Raw genomic sequence first — 23,769 nt, forward strand, 5'->3', positions numbered from 1 at the left:
CAGGAACTGTCTTACTCATCTCTCTTTCACCAATACTAGGCACAGTGTCTGGCACACAGTAGGCCTGCAGTATATCTTTGATAAGCCATTTGAAGACCAGCCCATCATTGGAAAGTTGACATCATTAACCTGTGCTTTAAGAAATGGTGACTTAATAAACAGTTGTGGGGCATAGGAAAGAGTTAGCTACAAATAGTCAACCTGACAAGTATGCTTTTACAAACCAAATAACCTGGGCACCTGGTCATTTGAAATGACATCTGATGCTTCAAAAATCATAGGTGCTTATCCTCAGCCACTCCTGTGATGTCATTAATTCTGAAAAGCATCATTTTCATATTTTAACATGCCTAAAATTAGAAAGCATCCTAAAACTGATGGTGTGCATTAGTGATTAGTATGTATCTTACAATTATAATTGGTAGTGCTTTTCTCTTTCCTGGTGGGAGTGAGAGCTTAAGGAAAACGAGTGTAATCCATGGGACGCCTCAGTGGCTCAGTGGTTGAGCATCTGCCTTTGACTCAGGTTGTGATCCTGGGGTCCCAGGATAGAGTCCCACATCAAGGTCCCCACAGGGAGCCTGCTTCTCCTGCCTGTCTCTGCCTCTCTCTGTATCTCTCATGAATAAAAAAATAAAATCTTCCAAAAAAAAAAAATAGAAAAGAAAAACAAGTGAATTTGACTCCTGATTTGGAAAGCTATGATCCCAAATCAGGAGTCAAAGATCTGAAGGGCTGTGATCCCTCCCTCTCATTCAGGGCCGGTCAGAGCTTTCGTGACATGAACAGGAGCCAGAAAAGTACGGGCATGGTGGGTAGACAGGTCTAAATCTAAATCCTCCTCTTCCCACACTGTTTTTGCAACCCAGGACACTTTAAATTCACTGCTTTCTTATTTGTCAAATGGAAATAAGCCCTACCTTAGAGTTGAGAGGAGGAGACCAAATAATGAACTCCTGCCCCCACCCCACCCCGGGGCTCTGTAGGTGCTCCATCACCTGACCTATCACGATGATCACTTCTGTTACCATGACTGCTCACCCCTCTCCAAACCTCTGCTTCCTTACAGCCATGGAGCCCATCACTCAGGACAAGCGTGTCTCTCAGGGCCACAACGGTGACCTGTATTTCTCCAACGTGATGCTTCAGGATATGCAGACAGACTACAGCTGCAACGCGCGCTTCCACTTCACCCACACCATCCAGCAGAAGAACGCGTTCACCCTCAAGGTCCTCACCAGTAAGTGCGGGTCCCTGCCCGGGCCTGGGAGCCAGGGGCAGAAGCCCGCTGAGCCCAAGGAGCCCCAGGAACCTGGGGCTGAGAGAAGCCTTGTCCCTAAGGCTGACCCAGAAATCCTTCCAGCTTATTGTCCCCGAGCTACTTCAGCAGCTCTTAATCAACCTCTCTTGATATTGAAGGCTTGAGTTCGAATTGGTCCTCCTCTTGCTTAGTGCTTCTCAGGCTCCAGGGTCAGGCTGAACCACCCGGCCCACGTGGCCGCTGTCCCAGGCCTGTCGAGCCTGCCTCCACCATCCTGCCTCCGTGTCCTCCGGTAGCTCACCAGGTGCTCCGGACACACACCAGCACGGGAGAAGCGCAGCGTTCAGTGTGGTCTTCCGGCGTCTCTTCCGTGCACACAGCTGGAGGATTTCTTTTCTATCTAGTCACCATTTGGTTGTTTGTACTTCTAGCAAAATGCCACAGTACAGAATGTCCAAATCAGCAGGGACCCCTCCCGCCCACAATGTGAACTGTGTTTGATTCTGTGATATGTAGATGCCGGACCCCTTGGAATAACAACATTTTCAAGCTGCAGATTTATGTTCTAGTTGTATGTGTTTTCATTTTTTATTTCCTGATTCTGTTTGGCTGGTCCCAAAGGGAGTCAGCATTTCCTGACCCCACATAGCATGGGTACCAGGCCCTCTGCAGAAGAGAGAACTGAGTTGTCAGTTCACAGACCCGCAGCTGGGGATCTGCTGGCTTGAAGCTCTGGCTGCAAATCCTTAGCCAGCCTAGGACACTGAATTCAGAGTGGCTGTGTTAGTTTGCACCGTGGATTTGTAAGAGGCCTTCTAGAGAGCGCTTCCCCTGCCCCAAAGACCTTAGTCTGTCTGACTCAGCTGTGAATGCTGTATTCCACACAGGGGACCGTGGTGGTGGGAGAGGCCACGCAAAGGGAGAGGCCATGCAAAGGCCACACTGGCAGCTACCCCAAGTTAGAGAAGAAAGCCTGAACCCTGGCTTCCCCAAGCCCACGTGCCTCTCTGGGGGAATGGGGGAGAGGCACAGGGAGCTGGCTTTTCCCTCAGGACAGCTGGTGGCCTGGTCTTCTTTCCTCAGCAGCCCCTGCCAGTGATGGAAGCTGGTGGTGCCGAGAACCCCAGCCCCCACTCTGTTTCCACCCAGCATCGAGGCAGACCCACAAGAAGCAATTTCCTTCTCATTTCTTCTCCCTGTGACAGTTTTTCTCTTCTTTTCATTGTCTTCCCTTTGCTTTCTCACTTCCTTCCTATTTCCCTCCATCCTTCTTCCTTTCTTCTTTCCACCTTTCATTTTCTCTCTCCTTGAACCCTATCTACTTGCCTCCAGCACTCTCAGCAGCTCTGCAGCTCCCCCACACACTGTCCGGAGTTGGGGTCAGGCAGCCCGCAGTTTGCTAACCAGCGGGATAGCCAGAAACCCCAGGGTAAGCCCCATGTGCTCCTGGCAGTGGACCCAGCTTTGGTCTCTGCCACCCCCTTGCTGGCCTTCTTATTCCAGACCCAGGCCCAGAAGGAACCCCTGGAGGAGAAAGTTGGTTGTCTGAAGTGTCTAGTGCACATCAGGAACCTGCCAGCTGGCTGAGCTGGGGAGGACAGTGTGGTCTGCCTAGGACCTCGGAGTGGCCTGCGGGGCCTGGACGGGGCTGGCAGTGTTGGGCAGTGAGGGAGGCAGGAGCATCAAGCAAGATGCTCACCGAGCTGATCCCCCAGACAGCCTTAGTGTCGTCACCTGGATTCCTCTCTGCCTACCTAGTGTGATGCTTCAAGTCAGGCACCTGTTTGGGGACTGAGTCAGGTGACCTTCCACAGTCCTGGACGAAGGCCCTCCAGGTCACACAGGCTAGAGCCAGGGAGGTGGAGGTGGCAAAGAGCCTTCCTCTGTGGAACTAGGCAGTAGAGATTATCAACAACATTTAGAAGTTGGACTTTCCAGAAACACCTTTTTCTCTACCAGAGGAGGTAAGGGCTGTTTGTTTCTTCTTTATTTCTGGGTCCCCTTACTCCACTGAAAACTCCTCCAAATGCCAAGAACCTCCCCCCAGCCCCTCCCAGGTGATGGGAACAGAGCCCTGTCTGCTTCCTGGAGTTCTCCCAGGGGCAGCTTTGGCCAGGAGCAAGTTCTGGGCATCTGAGCCAGCCCAGAATTGGGCACAGTTGCTTAAAATAGCACAGTTGTGCTCTCTCTGCTTTCCTGCCTGGAAAGGACACAGGCTCTTTCTTGTACCTTCAGAACCAGGTCTGGGGATGGGAGGCAAAACAGCCATGCTGGGACAGCTTCAAAGTCTCTCCTCACCGCGGGTTTCCATCACAGTTTGCTCCTTGGGGGAAGAAACCAATCTCATCATGGCTGATTTTGCATTACCTACATTTAAGGAAGGGCGGGGGGGGGGGGGCGGGGGGGAAGGTATCTAATACAAAACACTGGGCGATCTGAAACCATTTTTAAAATTTGTTCTGGGATGCAAAGACAACAGTGGAGTCAGGCCAACAGAGATGTACTTGTCCCACTTTGTCCACACCAGAACAGGCCCCTTTGGGTGCCTTCTGCCACAATAAGAGGTGACCATGGTGAGGGAGAAGGATTCTCTCCTGAGCCAGGCACAGGAGCACTAACCCTGCTTCCTCCTAATGTCTGCCGTCTAAGTGACACTCTTAGGAGTCAGAAAGTCTCCCTGAATTTCTCAGATGTGCTGGAGGATCCACAAGCTGTGAGATCACTTCTAAGCTTGGATCACTTCTCTGCAAAGAGAGCAGTTCTATTTCACCTGGTGGCACGCGAGCTCCGGAGTATGAAGCCAAAGGGCCCATTTAGCTGTGTGCCCTTGTTCTCCCCCAAGAGAGAGGAATGTCCCCTCCTCGAGTGCATCCTCATTCCCCCCTCCCCTCTGCCACCCTGCCTCTTTATTCCACTGCAGGTTGGTTCCCACCCATTGCTCCAGATGAACCCAGGCTGACTTCTCAAACAGGCTCCGTCTTTCCACAGACCGCATCTTAAGGGGGTAGTTCTGGATAATGCAGATCTCCCTACTGGGCGTTAAGCACTTTTGGGAACCCAGACACTACGGGTCCCAGCAAAGAGTGCGCACAGCCTCTGCAATCAATTCTAACAGTTGATCTGTCTTCAAATATGCAAATATTCCGGCACAGCGCGTCTCCTCCCTCGAGCGTTTGGACCAAGTCTGGCTTCCCTGGGCTGTCTGCTTGGCTTCCAGTCGGCTGTACCCGCCCCTCACCCCCTTGGGGACCGTCAAAACTTGAACCCAGTAGCCAGACAGGGATGGCGGTAGAATGAAAAGCCTAGCCTTGGCAGGCTTAAGTGCCTTATTCCAAACTGTCTTTCACCAAGGATTAAATGCCCAGGGGTCTTAATTACCTAACACTGGAATCAAAGCCACCAGTCTGCTCCTGAAGAACCCAAGCCAGTCTAGGAGCTCTGAATCTCCAGCTTACTCAGAGGGCCTTTCCCATCCAAGTGTTGGACTTCTAGCCCATTATACGCTCTGTCCTGCCCAGGCTCCCTTTCTCTTCCAAAAATCTGAACCGCAGCCTGGTTCTCTCTGCCTCCCGAGAAATTCTGGCCTCCTCAGAAGAAGGCCTTTCTGCCACTGGAGGCATCTCAGAGACCAGGATGGTGCCCATTGGTCAGGTGGGGGAGGGCTGCTTGCTGCTGGTTAGCACATGATCGCTGGGCACGGCCAAGAGTCCCTCTGTCCTTCTCTCTCAAATTATGAACTGTATTTCTTGGACTGTCTTCTCTCCCTGGCCTCCCACCTTTGCATCTTAGTTCCTGCCCAAGGAGGGCTTTGCTCTTTTCCTCAGGGATCACTCACATTCCTTTCTCTTTAGCTACCCCAGGAGCTGGCCTGATCCAGAGTCCTGGGAACTGAGGATTTTGATGGGAAGTTGTTCAAAAGACTACTACGGGATGCCACTAATCCTTATCTCATTTGTTTGAAACACAGTAGGATCAAGCCATTAAAGGTCAAGCCTAATTTCTTTCATTAAAAAGAAATTTCTTTTATTATTGCCTTCTTTTGCAGGATTTAACCTTTTCTTCCCTTTTTTGGGTTGTTTTATGTTGCTTATTCTTCACCAAGCACATTTCCTTTCCAAATATGCCGTGTCTTTCCTTTGCAAAAACACCAGTTGTTTTCGTGGCTTTGCATTTCTGTTGTTTGCCCCCTGTTTATGCCTCCACAAGCGCTCTGTGGCCTCCTGTTTGCTCACCCTCTTTTGTTTATTGCAGACAACCCCTATAATGACTCGTCCTTAAGAAACCACCCTGACATGTACAGTGGTGAGTCGCCGTGGTAACCTTGGGAGTAACCTTGCCTGTCCTAACCCCAGTTCTCCTAACCTGACTGATACCGTGTCATTAACTCACTCGGGGTGTCAGGACTGACCGTTGCCCAGACCAGGGTGCTGAGGTGGCCCCTTCCAGACACTGCTCTCCCGGAGGACAGTGGCCAGTTTGGGAGTTTGAGGTAGCTCACGTAGTGGTTTCCCAGCACGTGCAAGCCTCTAGTCACTGAGATCTGGACAGGTTGGTCAGACCAGGGCAAGACTTCAAAAGAGATTCTTGGCGAGTTCAGTAGAAACACAGGAATCATAGGACCCAGTGGTGGATGGATGGAGAGTATCTGAGGATAGATGAGTCTGCACAGTGAGGGGGGAAAAGGAAGGAGGAGGTTTAGAGTACACGAAGGAAGCTTTGTGATATATTTAGTTAACTCTTAAGTGTCTGGATGTGAACTGCCTGCCTTGTAATCTTGCCTTAGTTACCGGGGGGCACCCCTTCACAAGCCCCATGTCTCTTTAAAATCCCTTTGGAAAATATGAATAAGAGTCCAGCCCTGAGTTCTCTTTTGAGGTAAGTATAAATGAAGATGAGCCATGCCTGGCCTCTGTGGCCTGAGTTGCTTCTCTGCTCTGGCAGTGTGTGCAAATCCAGTGCCCACCAGTCCACACACTTGCAAGTTGTGGAACAGTTTCCATGAGGCATATTTCTTTATTTATTTATGATAGTCACAGAGAGAGAGAGAGAGAGAGAGGCAGAGACATAGGCAGAGGGAGAAGCAGGCTCCATGCACCGGGAGCCCGACGTGGGATTCGATCCCGGGTCTCCAGGATCGCGCCCTGGGCCAAAGGCAGGCACTAAACCGCTGTGCCACCCAGGGATCCCCCATGAGGCATATTTCTAACTCATCACACAACTGGTTGCTCAGGCTGAGTAGTAGAGTAATTAGCTATTTCCACACCTGAGCCACCCCCGCCCCCCACACACTCCCCCGCCCCCCCCAACCCCCCATTGCTCGAGAATGTCTTGTTTTCCTTGAGCAGCCAGAGGGAACGTCATTTGCTGGCTTTGGTGAGGCAGCTGGCCCCCATCATCACTTATGCCTCAGAAGCTGAGGCTGCAGGTCCCCAGGGGTGTCATTGTGGACTCAAATAGATAGGAAGTGTCTGCACTGAGATGTGCTAATATAAACAATGATCGTAGTCTGGAGCGGGGGATGGGAAGAGAGTGAGAGTGAGAGCCCCGGAAAGAGGCAAAGGCTCTAACTTGACATCAGGCGGCTAGAGCCACACTGAGACTCTGCCAGAGAGATTTACTGCCCAAGGAAGCAGGGGACCTTTGTTGGATTTGGGACATTGTTTGTTTTCAAAATAATGGGGCCCAACCACCATTGTGTCAAGAGCGGCCAGAATATTGGTGTGGAATGTGCCTCTCTCTAAATTGGATTTCAGGTAATCTATTATGGAAGTATTCTTGAAGCTAGAGCATGTCAGAGCCAGAAGGTCCCTTAGAGACCATCTGATCCAAGCACCTCACTTTGTATCAGATAAACCATTCAGGGGAACATGCATGTAGAATTGTTTTATCAATGGGATAAGTCTGAGTGATTCCAGCCACTTAAACTTTGTGACCAGTTATAGATGTGACTATAAGTGAAGGAGTGGGAGTTCTAAGAAACATCCAGGGCTGTGAAACCAAGCAAACTTTGCAAGAACTCACGTGGAGATCGACCCGTTCTCAATCCAGGGTAGGATGAATGAAGCTGACCTAAGCATGAAGCCAGCTGGAAAGGATATAAAGTCAAAGTGAGACATATGCTGAACAAAGCACACCAAGGTGAATGCTTCTAGAAAGAAAGAGAAAGTGGAAAGGAAGGAAGAGAAGGTCCTTCCTAAGTGAAGGGCTGGACATAGAGGCGTAACACAGTGAAAAACGCCCAGTGATCTGTCTGCTTGGCCTTGAAATACGGCATGTCTCATAGCGGTAGGGCCACCCCATAACTACATTTTATTCTAGTGATTTCTACAGTGGTTTGGCATCCTTTAAACATATGCCAGATGTCCCCTGACCTGCCGAGTGGCAGGGGGAAGCTGGTCTGAGATTGTAGCTTACCACGTAGAATTCACCCAGCAAGGAGACAAGGACGAGAAGAGTGGGCATTCTGAGGTAGACAGCCTGGAATTAAATGCAGGCTACAGGAGGTGCCACTGAGTGGCCTTGGGCAAGTCATTTAGTGTGTGAAAACTTTAATCTCCTCATCTGTAAAATAGGTAGATGACCCACCCCAAAGTATTGTCATGAAGATTAACCAGGATAACGCGCATCTGATTAGTATGTGTTAACACATTATTGGTACTATTGGCATTGAAGGGAATACTTTAGTGTTGAGTGAAGTTAAGATGGACACAGAGAACTTGAAGAGAAGCTTGCTTGTTTAGCAAGCACAATTATAGGAAGGAAGTACTGTGGAGGGAGAAATTTTAGGGCAGGCCAGAAAAATGAAAGCTATTCAGATCATCAGCTCTGCTGAGAACTGGATCAGAAAAAAAAGTTCCAACTATTGGATAAGGGATTTGGGTCAGACTTATGGAAGAGACTTCCTGACAGTGGAAGGTATCAAATGTTGCTAGACAGAGAGTTTTTCTCGTCTTCTGGGATTGTTTGCTCAGCCATTCCTGGAGCCAGAGAGGTGGATGAGATGCCACAGATCCAGCCCCATGAGTTCTTAATTATGAGACTTGAAAGCAGCAAATGGGGGATTCACCTGCCCCTAAAAGCCGTTTTTGGCAGAGGTTCTCAGATATACCTGATACGTTGGACTCTCTTCTGCTAACCCGGAGTACTTAACAGATGGGAGCAACTCGGGTTTTCAGCAACCTTGACCTTTCCTCTTGCAGGAGTCAAGCAAGACGTTTTCTCATCACTTTTAAAGCTGGGGTGGTTGAGGCAGTGTCATCTCTCGATGTCTCCCTACTAATCAGATTCCCTAGAAATCCATGATCCCACTCTTGAGCCACAGCTTAGGAGAGCCAGAAAGGACAGATTGTCCTTGGGTTTGAGATCAGAGGGGCCCATGGTTGGAAGCTCTTCCTGAATACACCGATGCTTTGGCATCTGGGTTTGGAGTTTGATCAGCTATTAGGTCTAGCCCTAGCCCTGGAGATCGGGGAGAATGAGAGAAGCATCATCAGGCTGGACAGGCTGAGTCCCCACCTCTTAGGAGGGTATGTAAGATCACACCCTAGGAGACTGTCATCCTCCACCATATAGAGCCCTAGAGAGTAATCACCTTTGTCTTGGAGATTCTTTCTGGGTCACCTCCTGGGAAAGAAATTAGCCACCTTCCCTTGGGAGCAGTGGCCCCCAAAGCCGCCAGCTGGATTATCCTTCATAAATTTTTTATATAAATACCTCGTGCTGCAGCTGACCACATTTCTTCACAACCTCCCCATTTGGGTCCAGCTTCTCATCCCTTAATGATACCACATGTCACCCTGACTCCTCTTCAAGCTTTCCATGGCCTTAAGAATCCATGGAAATGGATTCTTGGATGCCTTGGGAATCTCTTAATTCCCAGCCCAGCTTCTTTCTCTAGCATGGGCCTGAGTTTATTTGATAGCCATCAAGGAGGGATAGAATCTTAGCTGAGTGGAAGAGGCTCACCAGAGCAGCTCACTAAGACTGCTAAGTCTTTCTCTATTGCCTCTTTTGCCCTTGAATTTTGGTTTTCTTTGGTTTGATACTCCCAGAGCTGGCTGTCAGGAGGGACAGATGGGGTATTCATCTTTAACGAGGCGATATAGTATAGCTATCAGAGCACACACTTTGGTGCCAAATGGCCCACAATCCAAAACATAGCGACATAGCAGGCTGATGACCTTGCCAAGTCTATGGATTTCTTTGAGCCTCAGTTCTCTCTGCTGAAAATGGAGGTAGTACCCCCCACACATACCAGGTTTGTTGTAAAGATTGAGCATGACTATGATGTCTAGAGAGAGCTGTTAGCATGGGCCCAGCCCATTATGAATGCTCACCAAGTGGTAGCCCTGATTATTATTTCTGACTTTTAGGATGTTCTTCCCTATATTTTTGAACTTTGGCTTGTTTCCCAGTAGCTTCTCTTCCTTTGGGATAATTCTATGGTTGCTAGCCCACATCCTACAAATGAAGTGCTGCTGTAACCTTTTTATGGTCACAGCTACAGCACGTCAAGGCACTCGCAGCGAGACTCAGCTCGCTTCTCCTCCTTCCCGTACTTCATGCTTTGCTGGTCAAGTGTGCTTATGGTGCTGCATGCTATGGTGTGAATTAAATGTCCACAGGGTGGCAGATTGGTTTCTGCAGATTCTGTTCCTGTGTGGAAGGAGTATGCCAACTGGGCTGGGTCCTCTTTCACATGGTCCCAGGGCTCCCAGCCCTCGAAAGAGTCACCAACCTGACACCAGAGTCTCCTGCCCTGAAATATCCTTCTCATAGTTCCCTTGACCTTGTGTTATCTTGACTGTTTTGGTGATTCCATGATAATGGGTGGGACGAAGCTGCTGCTTTGGTGTCAAGCTTCCTTGGTACTGAGAGCTGGCTGCTTCAAGAGTCCTAGATGGTAACCGATTAACCACATAATGGATTAACCTGTTCAGTAGCCGCTGTTGTATATGTGTGTGCTGGTGGGACACATGAGGACATCTTACAGGAAGAGAAATAACACATGGGGTAAACTGTTGCCTTCTTTTTTGTTCCCGTCTTCCCTTGAATTCATTCATCCCACAAACACTTACTGAACGCTTGCTATGTGCCACATATTGTGCCAGCCACCTCACTGTGTATACGTCTCGTCATTTCTTCCCCTCACAAAAGCATAAAGTAGACACCAACTCTGTGACACGAACTCCCCAATACCTAATGGAGAGACGCTGAGTGCCTCTAAGACAGGAGCTTTGCTGATCCAGCCAGGCACCAGCCTGTCCAACAAGCTCCTTTAGGAGTCACTGGTGTCACAGAGACAAGAGTTCCCCTGCCACTCTGTCCTCACTGCCAGGACCCGTTAAACAGCCCCCAGCCAAGAAGATGCCTTTGTTCCCACTCCAGGCATCTCTGACCACTCCCAGCTCCTGGCAGCTCTGCCTGCCTTCCTCCTCTCACTTCTCCAACCAAGTCTAAGACCCACTGCACCCATGGGTAGGCTCAGCTTCTACCTTTAACTCTTCTTGTTTATGACCCTATGCCTTGGGGCAGGGGTGCCTCCTCTGGCTTCCCTTTGCTTTGGGGTTCCTGGTTGGAAAAACCCTCGCTCTTCTCCCTTCCGTCTTACCCATTTCCATAGAACTGTGCAAAAAGCTCCCCGGGAGAGGTGAGGCGCAGGTAAGGTGGGGTCCACCGTACTGGGGGTGTGCCCAGACTTGCATGACCCCGTCCACGGCCAAACAGCCATCCTGGCCATGTGGATCTCTGTGAGCCACCTGGCCATCAAACCCTGCATGCTTGTCACTGATTGCTGACGTGGCTGCTCCAGCCTAGTTGAATTGTAGATCACCTCCTCCATCTTGGCTGCCACTTCCCGCTCCCCCTCCCTTCCCCCTCCCCCAGTCTCTCACATCCAATTAACACTCTCCTCCCAGCCCCATTCTAGAGTCATTAGTGAGGAAGCAGAATGGTCTTGGCCCCAGAGTGATTTCCTGTCATCTCTGCTCATTCATTCTCTCCATGTCTCTGCTAAACCATTAATAATGCTGCTTGCATCTCTGACTGTTCATCTGGGTCTCGGTGGCTTCATCCCAGCTCCTTGCCTCCAGGGTCCCAAAGAGCAGGTTATCTGTCCTGTGGCCCCAGTATGTGCCTTCTCGTTCATCCACTGCTGCTGAGACGGCCTTCCAGGGGGGCCACCACATTGGTCTCTAGGGTCCCAACACAGGATGCTCAGGGGGTAAACCACTTGCTGCTCAGGCAACCTCCTCCTCCTTTCCCAGGAAGGAAGGGTTTACTGAACCGGGGAGGAAGCTGGACTCCTATTAGATCCTTTCAGAATTTAGAGCTGCTCAAAAAAAAAAAAAAAAAATTTAGAGCTGCTCACACACATGTGCCAGTGGGGCCAGGGAGCCCCGCGCTTCCTAACACACCTCTCTTAATGTTGCCCCGGCCCTTTGGGGGGAGGTTCAGCTGGGAGGGTCTGGGGCTTGGTGCCTCTAAGGGTAAGGGGCGTGATGACACTTCTTTCTAGCCTGACCGCTTTGGCCTAGCTGGGTCAGCCCTGGGCAGGAGGCTCATGAGAGCATCTTCTGTCCTATTTCAGCACGAGGAGTTGCAGAAAGGACACCCAGCTTCATGTATCCCCAGGGCACAGCGAGCAGTCAGATGGTGCTGCGTGGCACGGATCTTCTGCTGGAGTGCATCGCCTCTGGGGTGTATGTACAGCCCACACCCCCACTCTAGTCACTCTCCAGGAGGAGGGGAGTAGGAATTCGCTCCTTGCCACAGTTTGGGGGGCAGAGTCAGAAACAGGCCCGAGCAAGGCCTCTGCAAAACATCATCATTTCCCTCCCGTTCTGGCTGTCTCTTTTATGGGTAACAAGGAAAGGAGGTGGGTAGGTGTCTGGCATGTGCTAGAACCCCGGGTGACTTTATATTAGTCCCTCAGTGCTGTGTGGCCTAGCATCCCCTCTGTACAGGAAAGATCTGCTGTCAGAGGGCATGCATCCTTCTGGGCCCCAAGTACACTTCAAGGATGCCTGGGTGCCTCCGGCTCTGTAGAAGAAAGCAGGGTCGCAGCTGGTGATATGTCCCCATTTCCCACTTGGCCCCCCTCCCAGCCCCACGCCAGACATCGCATGGTACAAGAAAGGTGGGGACCTCCCATCTGACAAGGCCAAGTTTGAGAACTTTAACAAGGCTCTGCGTATCACCAACGTCTCCGAGGAAGACTCTGGGGAGTATTTCTGCCTGGCCTCCAACAAGATGGGCAGCATCCGGCACACGATCTCGGTGAGAGTAAAGGGTACGTTGTGTGTATTTCTCATTATGATGATTTTGCCAACCCTACACACCACAACCACCTTTCACTCTGCAGGGGGATGTGGGGGGGGGGGGTCAGGGTGAGTACGGGAGACCCAATAACACACTGGTTAGTGGCAATAGTGATCTGCCAGGGATAGCGTCCCCCCCCCCCGTGTGTGTGTGTGTGTGTGTGTGTGTGTGTGTGTATGTGCGCACGCGCATGCTCACTGGGTATGAGGGGCAGGAGATCCATCCTGACCATCCCCCAATTTTTTGCTGTGCCTGGGGCTCCCTCCGCAGGTGAATTTACCCCAATGGGCCATTCGTATTTCACACCATGCCTTTCTTTCATTTTGCATTCCAGTTCACGGTGTGTCGTCTTAGCCCTGTGCTGTGTACTTGTGCATGGTTCTTTCTTTAAAATGGGAGGTTATCATGGCACAAATTATTTTTTAAAAAATCACCTCACTCCCTTCCAAAGCATAGATGGCCCATCTGAGCTGTTGCAGGCAGTAGAGCACGTGCCTTTACGTGTCCCAGCCACAGGTGGTGGGGTGCACCAGTCACTCCTCAGCCTGGGGCTGACAGGATGATTGGGACAGATGAGGTCTAATACCAACAGTGCAAGAACTTTTGAAACACACGCTCAGTTAATTTTATGACTTTGGTTTCAGTACTACACTCAAACCAGGGTTTTTTTGTTTTTTTTTTTTTTTTTACGATTTTATTTATTTATTCATGAGAGAGAGACAGACAGAGAGAGAGGCAGAGACACAGGCAGAGGGAGAAGCAGGCTCCATGCAGGGAGCCCGATGTGGGACCCGATCCCGGGTCTCCAGGATCAGGCCCTGGGCTGAAGGTGGCGCTAAACCGCTGAGCCACTGGGGCTGCCAAACCAGGGGTTCTTAACCGTTTTGGGGGTGTCAAGATGTTTGAGAATCTGATCCAAAGGAACTTCTCAGGGAAAAAATCCACATATCCACATATTCACAATTGGAAGGGATAGCCAGCTCTACTCTACCCAAAGCCCAGAGCCTAAGAATGCATATGAGGCCTTTTCTAAATGGTCTGATCTCACAGCAATAGCAGCAGAATCCACACAGGCCGACCCCGGGTGCACTTTACCACCTGCGTGGCTGGAGCCCTTGAGTGCACATCGTGGATACCCATGGGGTTCTAAAAGCGTCCTCTGTCCAAGCCTCCCCTGAGAATTCTGATTTAGTAGGTCTAAGATAGGCCCCAGTGTCCATGTTTGTTAAAAGCTCTTCAGAGGATTCTAACGAGCAGCCCTAGTTTAAAACTATTGTTCTGTGAACTCAAAATAGAGCGGGCAGCATGTGGTGCCACGTCAGCCGCAGGCAGGCAGGGCTGAGTCATCCCATGAGGAGGAGCCCTGGGCAGGTGGTGAGGCCTTGGAGCTGGCACTCAGGGGCTCCTGCCTTCCTAGTGGGAGCCGGTCTGGTGTCTCCTGCCTGCCCCGTGCCATCTAACTCCACTGCCTGTGCTCTGCTTGCCTTCCAGCTGCTCCCTACTGGCTGGACGAACCCAAGAACCTTATCCTGGCTCCCGGTGAGGACGGGAGACTGGTGTGTCGAGCCAATGGGAACCCCAAGCCCACTGTCCAGTGGATGGTAAATGGGGAACCACTGCAATGTAAGTAACAGTCATGGTCCCACCTGGCTCTGCTGTGTCTCCTATCAGAGGCTCCAGATCCCCATCCCTGTGGGCCAGCCCCAGGTGTACCAGAATGAGGTTCAAGAATAACCCCTTGGCTCCTGCTTCTGGAGCATCCCAGATCTTTGGACATCAAGAGGCAAGGAAACTGCCTCATCTGTGTGTGAGAGAACAGGAAACCTGTGGTTATGTTCCCGTATTTAGGGAGCATAAAACTCCCTTGGGTTTTTCTTGAATCTTGCATTCTGCCCTAAACAACCGCACAGCCCAGTTGAAGGTCTGGAGACTGGGTCTGCATCTGCGGAGAGCCAGCCTCTGAGTGGCGATGGGGCTTGGAAGGCAGAGCAGAGCCCAGTAACCCACTACCGTTAGTGACCCAGGCCTCACTCTCTGTGGAGGGCAAAATGAGAGCCAGGTCAGATATGAGGAAGAACTTCCCCACGAGAACAAAGGTGAATGGATGCAGTTAAGGGCTATGCCCAGATTTGGGGAAACTGAGTCCTACCCAATGGCTAGAGTAGGTGCCTCCAGGGCCCCCTCCAGCCAGGGCTCTTGGTCAGGTTTTCCCATCGTGTCGTGTATAGTTGCATTTACTTTCTAACGTGTCCTGGCGGGTCTCTGTAGGAATGCAGCACACTGCACCCTCTACTGAGCACAAAGCTCCCTCCCAGCCAGTGTCCTTCCCCTGGGCACAAGCAGAGCTCCGGACATTGCCTGCCCTCTGCTGTTCTCCCCGTCCTGACAGCACTCTGAGAACAAGGCAGACTGAGGCAGCAAACTTCACGGCACCATTGAATAAATGCAGAGCCTGGGACCCGCAACTAAGTGGTGGCCCTGGAAAGGTCACCTGTCAGTCAAGGGGGGGTGGCTGAGAAGAAAGTTGGGTCTCTGAGAATTGCCGGAGGGAGGAGGCATTGAAGTTGCTGGGGTGGACTCCTTCGTGCCTTTTTTGCTGACTGGGGACTTGGGGACGGGCGATAAGGATGCTGACTTCATCTTCACTTCCTTCTTGCTGACTCCCCAGTTCCGGGCTCAGACATGGTATCTGTGGCATGGCGCCTCGGGGGCCAGACCCCACGTTGGTTCTTTGCCCACTGCTGCCATAGGTCTGGGTGATCTTGGGTGAGTTCACGACGATCCAAGCCAAGTCACCTGGCTTAGTCCAGAAACTTTAGAGAGGAAAGTCACCTTCTAGTGAAAGATGAAAGAAGTGGGGGTTCTTTACATTTCTAGAAAACTTTATGTGTATAGCTTATTATCATTCTTTTAATAACGCTCGTCGGAGTGAGGAAGGATGGGAGTAAATCTCCCCTACTTGACAGAGAAGGGAAATGAGGCCTAGAATTTATTGATTTGTCCCAGCCCCAGATAGACATGTGAGTGGGACTGAGACCCCACAGCCACTCCCCAGCATCTGCTCTCCGCACCCCAAGCCAGCCATACTTGAAGAGTTGCGGGGGGAAAGGTCCTCTGTCCGTTTAGGATATATTTCTTGGGACAATCGGGTAGCTTTGGCAAATTTAAGGACTCATTCGGTTTCAACAGGCATTGGCTTATTGGTTGAACTCTGAATGTTTGCACAATGCTCTGTTCAGAGGATGGGAAGTTGGTAGACTCCATCGAGTTGACATTTCTTTGTCCTTTTCAAAACATTTATGTATATGCACAATGGATTAAAATAATTAACAGCAACAATAATCAGTGCGTGCGTGCCGGGCCTCTGCCAATGACTTGAGACATGCATTAAAATCTCAGGTTATCCTCATAACCTGAGGTGATGTGTCATCTCCATTCTGCACACAGGAGGCTGGAACTTAGAGGAGCTGAATGATGCTGACAGGTCATATGGTTGGAATTCAAACACCTTTCTGTTTCCACACCTGTCAACCACATCTGCCCAGCTGTGACATAGGTCCAGCAGGGATTCACAGTCCCACTGAACAGACTGAGAAACAGACTCCAGTAGGTTTGACGATGGACCCAAAGTCACAAAGCTAAGGAGCAGTGGAGCTGGAGGCTGGGTCTTCTGGGAGCCACCCCGGGCTGCTGCTTCCAGGGCACCCAGTCATCTTAGGGAGCCCTGGCCAGAGCCCCAAGTGCCCTCCACCCTGCCCCATTTCTCACAAGGAGCATCTTTCCTGTCTGTAGCGGCACCACCCAACCCAAACCGTGAGGTGGCCGGGGACACCATCATCTTCCGGGACACCCAGATCAGCAGCAGAGCTGTGTACCAGTGCAACACCTCCAACGAGCATGGCTACCTACTGGCCAACGCCTTCGTCAGCGTGCTGGGTGAGTGCACCCCTCCACCTGGTGGAGCCTCCCTGGGGCTTGTTCCTGTCGTGGGGCCCACTTTCTTCTCCAGAGGTCAGCCAGGCTGGGTGGGGTAGGAGAGCAGTGGGGTGGAGGAAGCATGGAGACTGAAGATGGATTTTCCGGGGAGGATGGAGGACTTCGGATCTGGGTGTGCAGACTGTTAATTCCATATGAGGCTCCTATCTCCAGATGAGAGGGTGGGGCCTGTCTCACCCCCTCCCCGTATCCACGCCAACTCTGTGTTCTCGGTGGCCTCAGGGTGGCCTCTGAGTACTAGTGTCACTTCTAGATCCAGGAGAAGGCACGGGCAGCTCAGAGATACCTTGGGGTTGTGAAGGGGCAGGTTCCTGTTTGTAGCGGCACCACCCAACCCAAACTGTGAGGGTTTGGAACCTGGTGGATAATCTGGGAGACCCTTTGCAAAAGCTGGATTGGGTGGAAGGTAGGTTGAGGACAGATAGATGAGCTCCCTCCTCCCTCCCCAACCCTGGGAGGTTGCAGGGGATCCCTGGGTGGCTCAGCAGTTTAGCACCTGCCTTTGGCCCAGGGCGCGATCCTGGAGTCCCGGGATCGAGTCCCGCGTTGGGGTCCCAACATGGAGCCTTCTTCTCCCTCTCCTGTGTCTCTACCCCCCTCTCTCTCTCTATCATAATTAAATAAAATAAATAAATCTTAAAAAAAAAAGGAGGGAGGTTGTGGTGGGGGGTGAGGAACAGGGGTGCTTGGAAAGCTGCTGTGCTGCCAGAGCACATGGAAGACCCTGGGGGAGGGGAACTGGAGGAGCTAACCCCCACCAGCCCCCCAGCCAAGGTCCATTCTCTGGAAATTGTAGACGTGCCACCCCGGATGCTGTCACCCCGGAACCAGCTCATTAGGGTGATCCTGTACAACCGGACACGGCTGGACTGCCCATTCTTCGGGTCTCCCATCCCCACACTCCGATGGTAAGTTCCAGACCAGGCCTCACCCCCGGGGGGTGGGGATTCCTCTGGTTTATAGCACTCGTTACCCTCCTGGCCCAAAGTAGGGTATTCAGTGAGACCAGTGAGCCTTGTAGGGTGGAAGCTGGGAGAAAGCTGATCAATCATCGACGTCAGCCCCATTCTATGCAGAGAAGAAAACCGAGGCCTAGAAAGGGCCAGAGACTTGCCAGGGCGGCCCAGCAGTGGGAGGCAGAGCATCGGGGGCTCGGGGCTGCACACTGCTCTCTCAGTGTGCTGTGTGTCCCGCTGTTCTGTTGTGAGGTTTAAGAACGGGCAGGGAAGTAACCTGGATGGTGGTAACTACCACGTCTACGAGAATGGCAGTCTGGAAATCAAGATGATCCGCAAAGAGGACCAAGGCATCTACACCTGTGTCGCCACCAACATCCTGGGCAAAGCTGAGAACCAGGTCCGCCTGGAGGTCAAAGGTAAAGGAGAGGTTGGTAGATAGAGGCGGGGTGGGGCAGGCAAGGAAGCCATCTCCTCCAAGTGGTTCCCGTGAGCCATTCCCTTTGAAAACACACCACACATCACATCAGATCCCCCGTGGGGCCCTCCCGCTGGGCTTCTGTGTCCTCACAGGGCTTCTGGCCGGCCTGGGGGCCGGGAACACAGAGTTCTGCTCAGTTCAGTCCCCGTGGGACTAGGAAGGGAAGCTGGAGACCCCTACCAGCACCCTGCTACCCCCCCAGGAAGTGCATCGTAGATTCCCCAGCCAGAGAGAAAGGACATGGGGATTGTTTCCTCCTTGGAATTGCCCCTACTAGCCCCACCACCACCATTCATACACCTGGAGGTTCTTTCTGCCTCCTCCCGCGGTCCCTCTAATCTTGAGGCCACACGTGTTTCACTGCGTGGCCACGCGGGGTGGGGGGCAGAGGCCTTGCCGATGACAAGCTCCCTTGGCTTCTGCACAGACCCCACCAGAATCTACCGGATGCCTGAAGACCAGGTGGCCAAAAGGGGCACGACGGTGCAGCTGGAGTGTCGGGTGAAGCACGACCCCTCCCTGAAGCTCATGGTCTCCTGGCTGAAGGATGATGAGCCTCTCTACATAGGAAACAGGTTTCTCTGCTCCTTCCTTCTCTCTTCCTGGTGTGAGTCCGGGCCATCTTCTTCCTCCTCGCTCTCGGTGACACACGGAGGAACCCAGGGACGGAGAACCTGTGGCATCGTGTCCCCCAGGAACTGCCACGGAGGGGGTGGCAGCATCAGTACCTCCCCCTCTCCCACCAGTTCTCCCCCTCTCCTCTTTCTCACTCTTTTCTCTCTTCCCTCCTCTCCCCTCACCCCTTTGCCTCCCGCTGCCTCCCTCTTCTGCTGGGAGCACCCCCATCCTCAGCCCTACTCGCAGTGCCCCTGGTGTCCAGCAGAGGGCAGGGCTGGCCCGAGCCGCCTGCCACCAGGGTGTTAGTGGGGCGCCTCAGCCCACAGGCACTCAGGGTGCTTTTACTAGACCTCACTGGCCTCCTATGTCCAGATTTAAGTGGTGTGGTGGGAGGGGAGGCATTGAGAGTGTCCAAAAGTCCCGGCAGATATCTCTGATGTGCAGTCAGTGATGGAGGGGGATGGAGAGCCCTCCACGGGGCTCTTTGTTGTTCCCCCCACATCTCGGAGGGTGGTTGTGCAGGGCCCTGAGGTTGGGCATAGGGAACGACTGTTTCCACAATCATCTGGCTTTTCCCAGGGTGTGCTCTGCAGGCAGGCACAGGCCTTGTGCACTCCCAGCTTTCCCGGCCCACCCTGCTCTGTGGTGTCCACCTCCCTCCTCAGGAGACAGTTCAGAGGAGCGCAGGACAGCTGGCCTGAGCCTGGGTGCACAGGCTGGCGTGGGCTGAAGGGAGAGCTGGAAGTAGGGGAGGAGGAGGGCTGCCAGCCTGCCTTTTGGGGGGTGGACCTAACCGTGCCCTGATTTGGGGGGGAAGAGCACAGCATAAGAAAGGCAGCAAGGAATAGATAATAGGCAATCTGAGGACAGTGAATGTGAGTCTGAATGTGATCAGGGCCACTTCTGCTTCACCCACTTTCCTTTTCCCTTCCATCAAGCACCTAAGTGCTCCAGGTAGTGGTGAAGACCATGGCCCTCTCAAATCATGTCCCCTGCGAGGGGCTGTGGCTACCCTGCCCAGCCTGTGATGCTTCCCTCTCACTCACCATCCCCACTCCAGGGAGAAAGCAGGCAGTGCCCAGAGCTCCCCTGCACCGCTCACTGTCTACCCACTCGCCCTCCTCCCAACCACTCCCTGGTGCCCCTGCAGGATGAAGAAGGAAGACGACTCCCTGACCATCTTTGGTGTGGCTGAGCGGGACCAGGGCAGTTACACATGTGTTGCCAGCACTGAGCTGGACCAGGACCTGGCCAAGGCCTACCTCACCGTGCTAGGTAACTGCCACTGCTCGTACATGCTCTGACCGCCTCCCATCCCACCCCTTCCCAAGGTCAGAGAAGCAGTGAGCCCCACACAGGTCCCAGGACATTGCCTGTGGTCAGCCGGCTGGTCAGGGGTGGTGATCTCCTGCCCTTTGATCTAAGAGTTAGGAAGCTGCTCCTTTCAGAACAAGCTGTGCTGGACACCTTGCCTCCTGAGTAGAATCATTAACTCCCCCAAATCCTCAACTGATGGGTGCCTGAACGAGAGGGGGAAGGTAGATGAGGGATTCTTCTTGTGATAATCCATACCGACTTTACAGCTACCTCCGTACCACTACGTCAGTTAAAACAATTCATCATTGAAGCAAGACTGAATTTTGAGTCTGTCCTGCCAACACCCTCTACTAGCCTCCCTCCCCCTCCCACCCTGCTCCTGTTTCCTTAATGGGATTTTATAGGGCACTCTGCACTTAGCAAACCGATTTCATCTTTTCTTGCCCTGTGTCCAAGTCAGACTGTAAATACTAAACCGTCCCAACCCCAGGGGAAGACAGCCTTTCCCATCCAGGGAAGAACATCCCCTGGTGTCCCCTCATCACCTCTGTCCTCTCTCTGGGCATCCTATTGCCATTACTGTTGGTTCACTCTGTCCCCTCTGTGGCGGCAATGCAGTCGCTGAGGATGGTGGTCCCAGGCACATAGTGGCATTGGGATGGGAAACACACAGTCCCCTCCACACTGTCAGCCATGGAGGAAGCACAGGGGTGTCTCCATGGAAGCAAAGGTGAGGGTGTGCCTAGAACACCTCAGCCCAGGGCAGCCATTCAAACCTCAGCCACCTATTCCCATCCTACTAGAACACCTGTAATCCTGGATAATGTGCTAACCTGAATAACCCGTCTTACCTTTGCAGCTGATCAGGCCACTCCAACTAACCGTTTGGCTGCCCTGCCCAAAGGTAATTTGTACTAATCACAGGACCCCTTCCAAAGCCCTCTCTAGGTAGCTGGGAGGGTGGAGTCCGAGGAGGAAGGTGCTACCGGACAGGAGGTACCACATGTAGGCAAGTGGGTCACACTCTCCACTCGCTGCCAAATCTGATTCCTTTCAAAGGTCCTGCCCCTTACCTCCCAGCCCTGCCACAGCCCTGCTCCCAGCTTCCTCGGAAGTCCTTGGCTGCTCACCCATCCCTTCCTTGTGGTAACCTGTTCTCTCCCTGCCAGCTGTCTCTCTCCCTGCACACTTCTCAGGAAAGCCCACGTGCTCCAAATACCTGTAGGCCCATCTCGTTTGCAGCCTCCCCGCCTCTGCTGCTGCACACCCGTTCACAATCTGTATTCACACGTGTGCACACATACACGAATGTGGGCTCATGTGACCCACCTTCCAAATCCTCCCAGTTACCAGCCAGAGTTCAGAAATAACTGGCTCAAGCAGCCAGGATGGGGAAACATCACACATACCCCATCAGTCAGTAGTGAGGTAGCTTTACCCCCAGGCCAAGATGGCCCTTACACCCACCAAGGAAATCCAGTGAGAGAGGAGCCCCCAGTCCTGTTTGGACGCTTGCTGATGCTCTTCTGTCCTCCTGTCCATCACTGAAACTCTGGATTAAGTCCCTATTTCCTCCCTGGCCTGGTGCTCAGCCTTTGTCCCTCCCACACTCCTAACCCAGCTGCCTTGTTCAGCTCTCCAAACACCCGCTGAGCTCCTGTAACCTCAAAGCCTCGGCACACAGAGTAGAAGGTAATTATCCCCAGAAAATGAGACCAAATCCCACACTTCCTTGCCAGCTTCCCTAAAGGTTGCAAGCACGGGTCTCATGAAAAGGGCATCATTTTCCAAATGCTCACACCCTAAGAATACCCACCCCTAAGAAATGGGGTGGGTCGGTCCCAGTTCTCCCTACACCCTACATCCTTTGATGCTCTTTTGGGGTGCTGAAATTTTAAGTCTCCCCTTTGTTCTTCCTCAGCCCCCTGAGGGAAGGGGGTAGTCCCTGTGCTGACCTTTCCAGGCAGGCCAGGGCTGTTTTCCACTGGTGGTGACCTCAGCCCCTCAGGGGCCCATCACAGGCCAGAGTCCAGGGCTGGGGCCAGCGCAGGGCAAGCTGGCTCTAATTCGGGAGTCCCGTGTGGTGTCTTCTTCCTCTGCTGCCAGGACGGCCAGACCGACCCCGGGACTTGGAGCTCACTGACCTGGCTGAGAGGAGTGTGAGGCTGACCTGGATCCCAGGGGATGATAACAACAGCCCCATCACAGGTCAGCCAGGGGCCCCGTGCTCCAATCCAGGAAAGAGGGATGGATGGCGGCCTGGTTTCTGGGAGCAGCCAGGGGCCTTGCCCTGGTTTCTGGTCCCGCTTCTGCCTCCCTTGGCGCGTGCCCTGGGCTGTTCACACAGCGCACAGAGGCCTCGGGTCCCCTCAGTGTCTCGGGAGGAATTGTCCCTGGGTCTTCGTCTACCCAAGGCAGAACGTTAAGACTAGCGGCAACCGCGAGGGAGAACCTCACAGAACTCCGTCAACTCAGCTCCCAACCAGCACTGTCTTCCTTGCCCACTCAGACTACGTCGTCCAGTTTGAAGAGGACCAGTTCCAGCCAGGGGTCTGGCATGACCATTCCAAGTTCCCAGGCAGCGTCAACTCTGCCATCCTCCAGTTGTCCCCATATGTCAACTACCAGTTCCGGGTCATCGCCATCAACGAGGTGGGCAGCAGCCATCCCAGCCTCCCCTCGGAGCGCTACCGGACCAGCGGGGCGCGTGAGTACCTGAGGGCCAATGGCCCCCAGTTCCTGCCCATGGAACGTGGGTGGGTCACCTAACTTCTCCAAGGTTGGACTTTCTCAGCTGTGAAACAGGGAATAATGACAACACCGCCTCCATCACGGGGCTGTGGGGAGGCTTTTGTCTGAAAATGCGGGTTGGGTACCTACCCTGATGCCTGGTGTGTAGCTAAGTGCACAGTGAATGCTAACTGTGATTATTATTATTAATATCCTTAATAATTCTTGACGATCTGCTTTAAAGGGAAGTGCTATGGCAAAGATCGGCAGGAGAAAAATATAATCTGGTGTTATGTCAGATTTCTTTTTCCTATCATGCTTGGGTAATGTTTAGATTTCTGAAAATATGCCCGCTCATTGAGAGTGGAGCTGCTTCCCCAAAATGTTAAATGCCAGGGATAAACCAGTCTGATATTAAATTGATTTAGTGGATAATCCATGGAGGGGATAATCCATATTGAATTGGCTGTCGGGACCATCCAAAGTATGGGAAGCCTTATGATAAATGCTGTCTGGTGAGGGATTAAAATTCAAAAGAAATTAGCCCTCCTTGGGGGAGGTCTAATTTCTTGGGGGTGAAGTCTTAGGGAAGCATATCATGCACCTGAGAAAACAGCAGAGCAAGTTTGGTTGCCTGTGGGACTGAGGGCGCAGAGAGATGCTGGGGAAAGATGGGGCTGGTCGGCTGGGAGGGAGAGAGCTTGCTCCCTGCCCCTGGTGGCACAAATTGGACTTGACCTTTGCATCCACTTGGGTTCTAGCCCCTGAGTCCAATCCCGCCGACGTAAAGGGAGAAGGGACCAGAAAGAACAACATGGAGATCACTTGGACGGTAAGGGTCCCTCTGTCCCCCTTGATGGGCCCGCTGTCTTGGCCTTGAGTACCTGGGAGCCCTTGCTCTTTATGCCCCTGAGACCCCAAGGCTCCTGGACCTCCAGAGACTAAACTAGAGCATGTCTAAGAGCAAGAGTTAAGACAGGAGATGGGAGCAGAGGTGACCAAAGAACGTAGCTAGTTTGGCAAAACCAGAGAGAGTACAAGCAAACTAAAATGGTCTTCTCTCGGAGAGGGAGGGGTTTAGGGGGGCCTCT

The 23,769-nt window shown here is 52.5% G+C and overlaps 1 protein-coding gene across 20 annotated transcripts in view; it reads left to right on the forward strand.

The window, feature by feature from the left end:
- The window catches only part of NFASC (neurofascin), a 176,882-nt gene that overhangs the window by 118,089 nt on the left and 35,024 nt on the right, over positions 1–23,769 (forward strand). For 12 of the 20 annotated variants that reach the window (XM_025421123.3, XM_049107006.1, XM_049107013.1 and 9 more), the window contains 14 exons: positions 1,070–1,240; positions 5,513–5,563; positions 11,850–11,961; positions 12,367–12,551; positions 14,072–14,203; positions 16,373–16,516; positions 17,373–17,484; positions 17,785–17,951; positions 18,441–18,588; positions 19,782–19,906; positions 20,808–20,852; positions 22,055–22,156; positions 22,458–22,655; positions 23,440–23,510. In XM_025421123.3, the coding sequence (XP_025276908.3) occupies positions 1,070–1,240; positions 5,513–5,563; positions 11,850–11,961; positions 12,367–12,551; positions 14,072–14,203; positions 16,373–16,516; positions 17,373–17,484; positions 17,785–17,951; positions 18,441–18,588; positions 19,782–19,906; positions 20,808–20,852; positions 22,055–22,156; positions 22,458–22,655; positions 23,440–23,510 (1,763 nt within the window). The remainder of the gene's footprint in view (positions 1–1,069; positions 1,241–5,512; positions 5,564–11,849; positions 11,962–12,366; positions 12,552–14,071; positions 14,204–16,372; positions 16,517–17,372; positions 17,485–17,784; positions 17,952–18,440; positions 18,589–19,781; positions 19,907–20,807; positions 20,853–22,054; positions 22,157–22,457; positions 22,656–23,439; positions 23,511–23,769) is intronic. The other 8 variants (XM_049106999.1, XM_049107010.1, XM_049107011.1 and 5 more) reach the window with 3 other exon arrangements.

Source organism: Canis lupus, chromosome 38 (genome assembly GCF_003254725.2).
Source record: "Canis lupus dingo isolate Sandy chromosome 38, ASM325472v2, whole genome shotgun sequence".
In the NCBI taxonomy this organism is placed as follows: domain Eukaryota; kingdom Metazoa; phylum Chordata; class Mammalia; order Carnivora; family Canidae; genus Canis; species Canis lupus.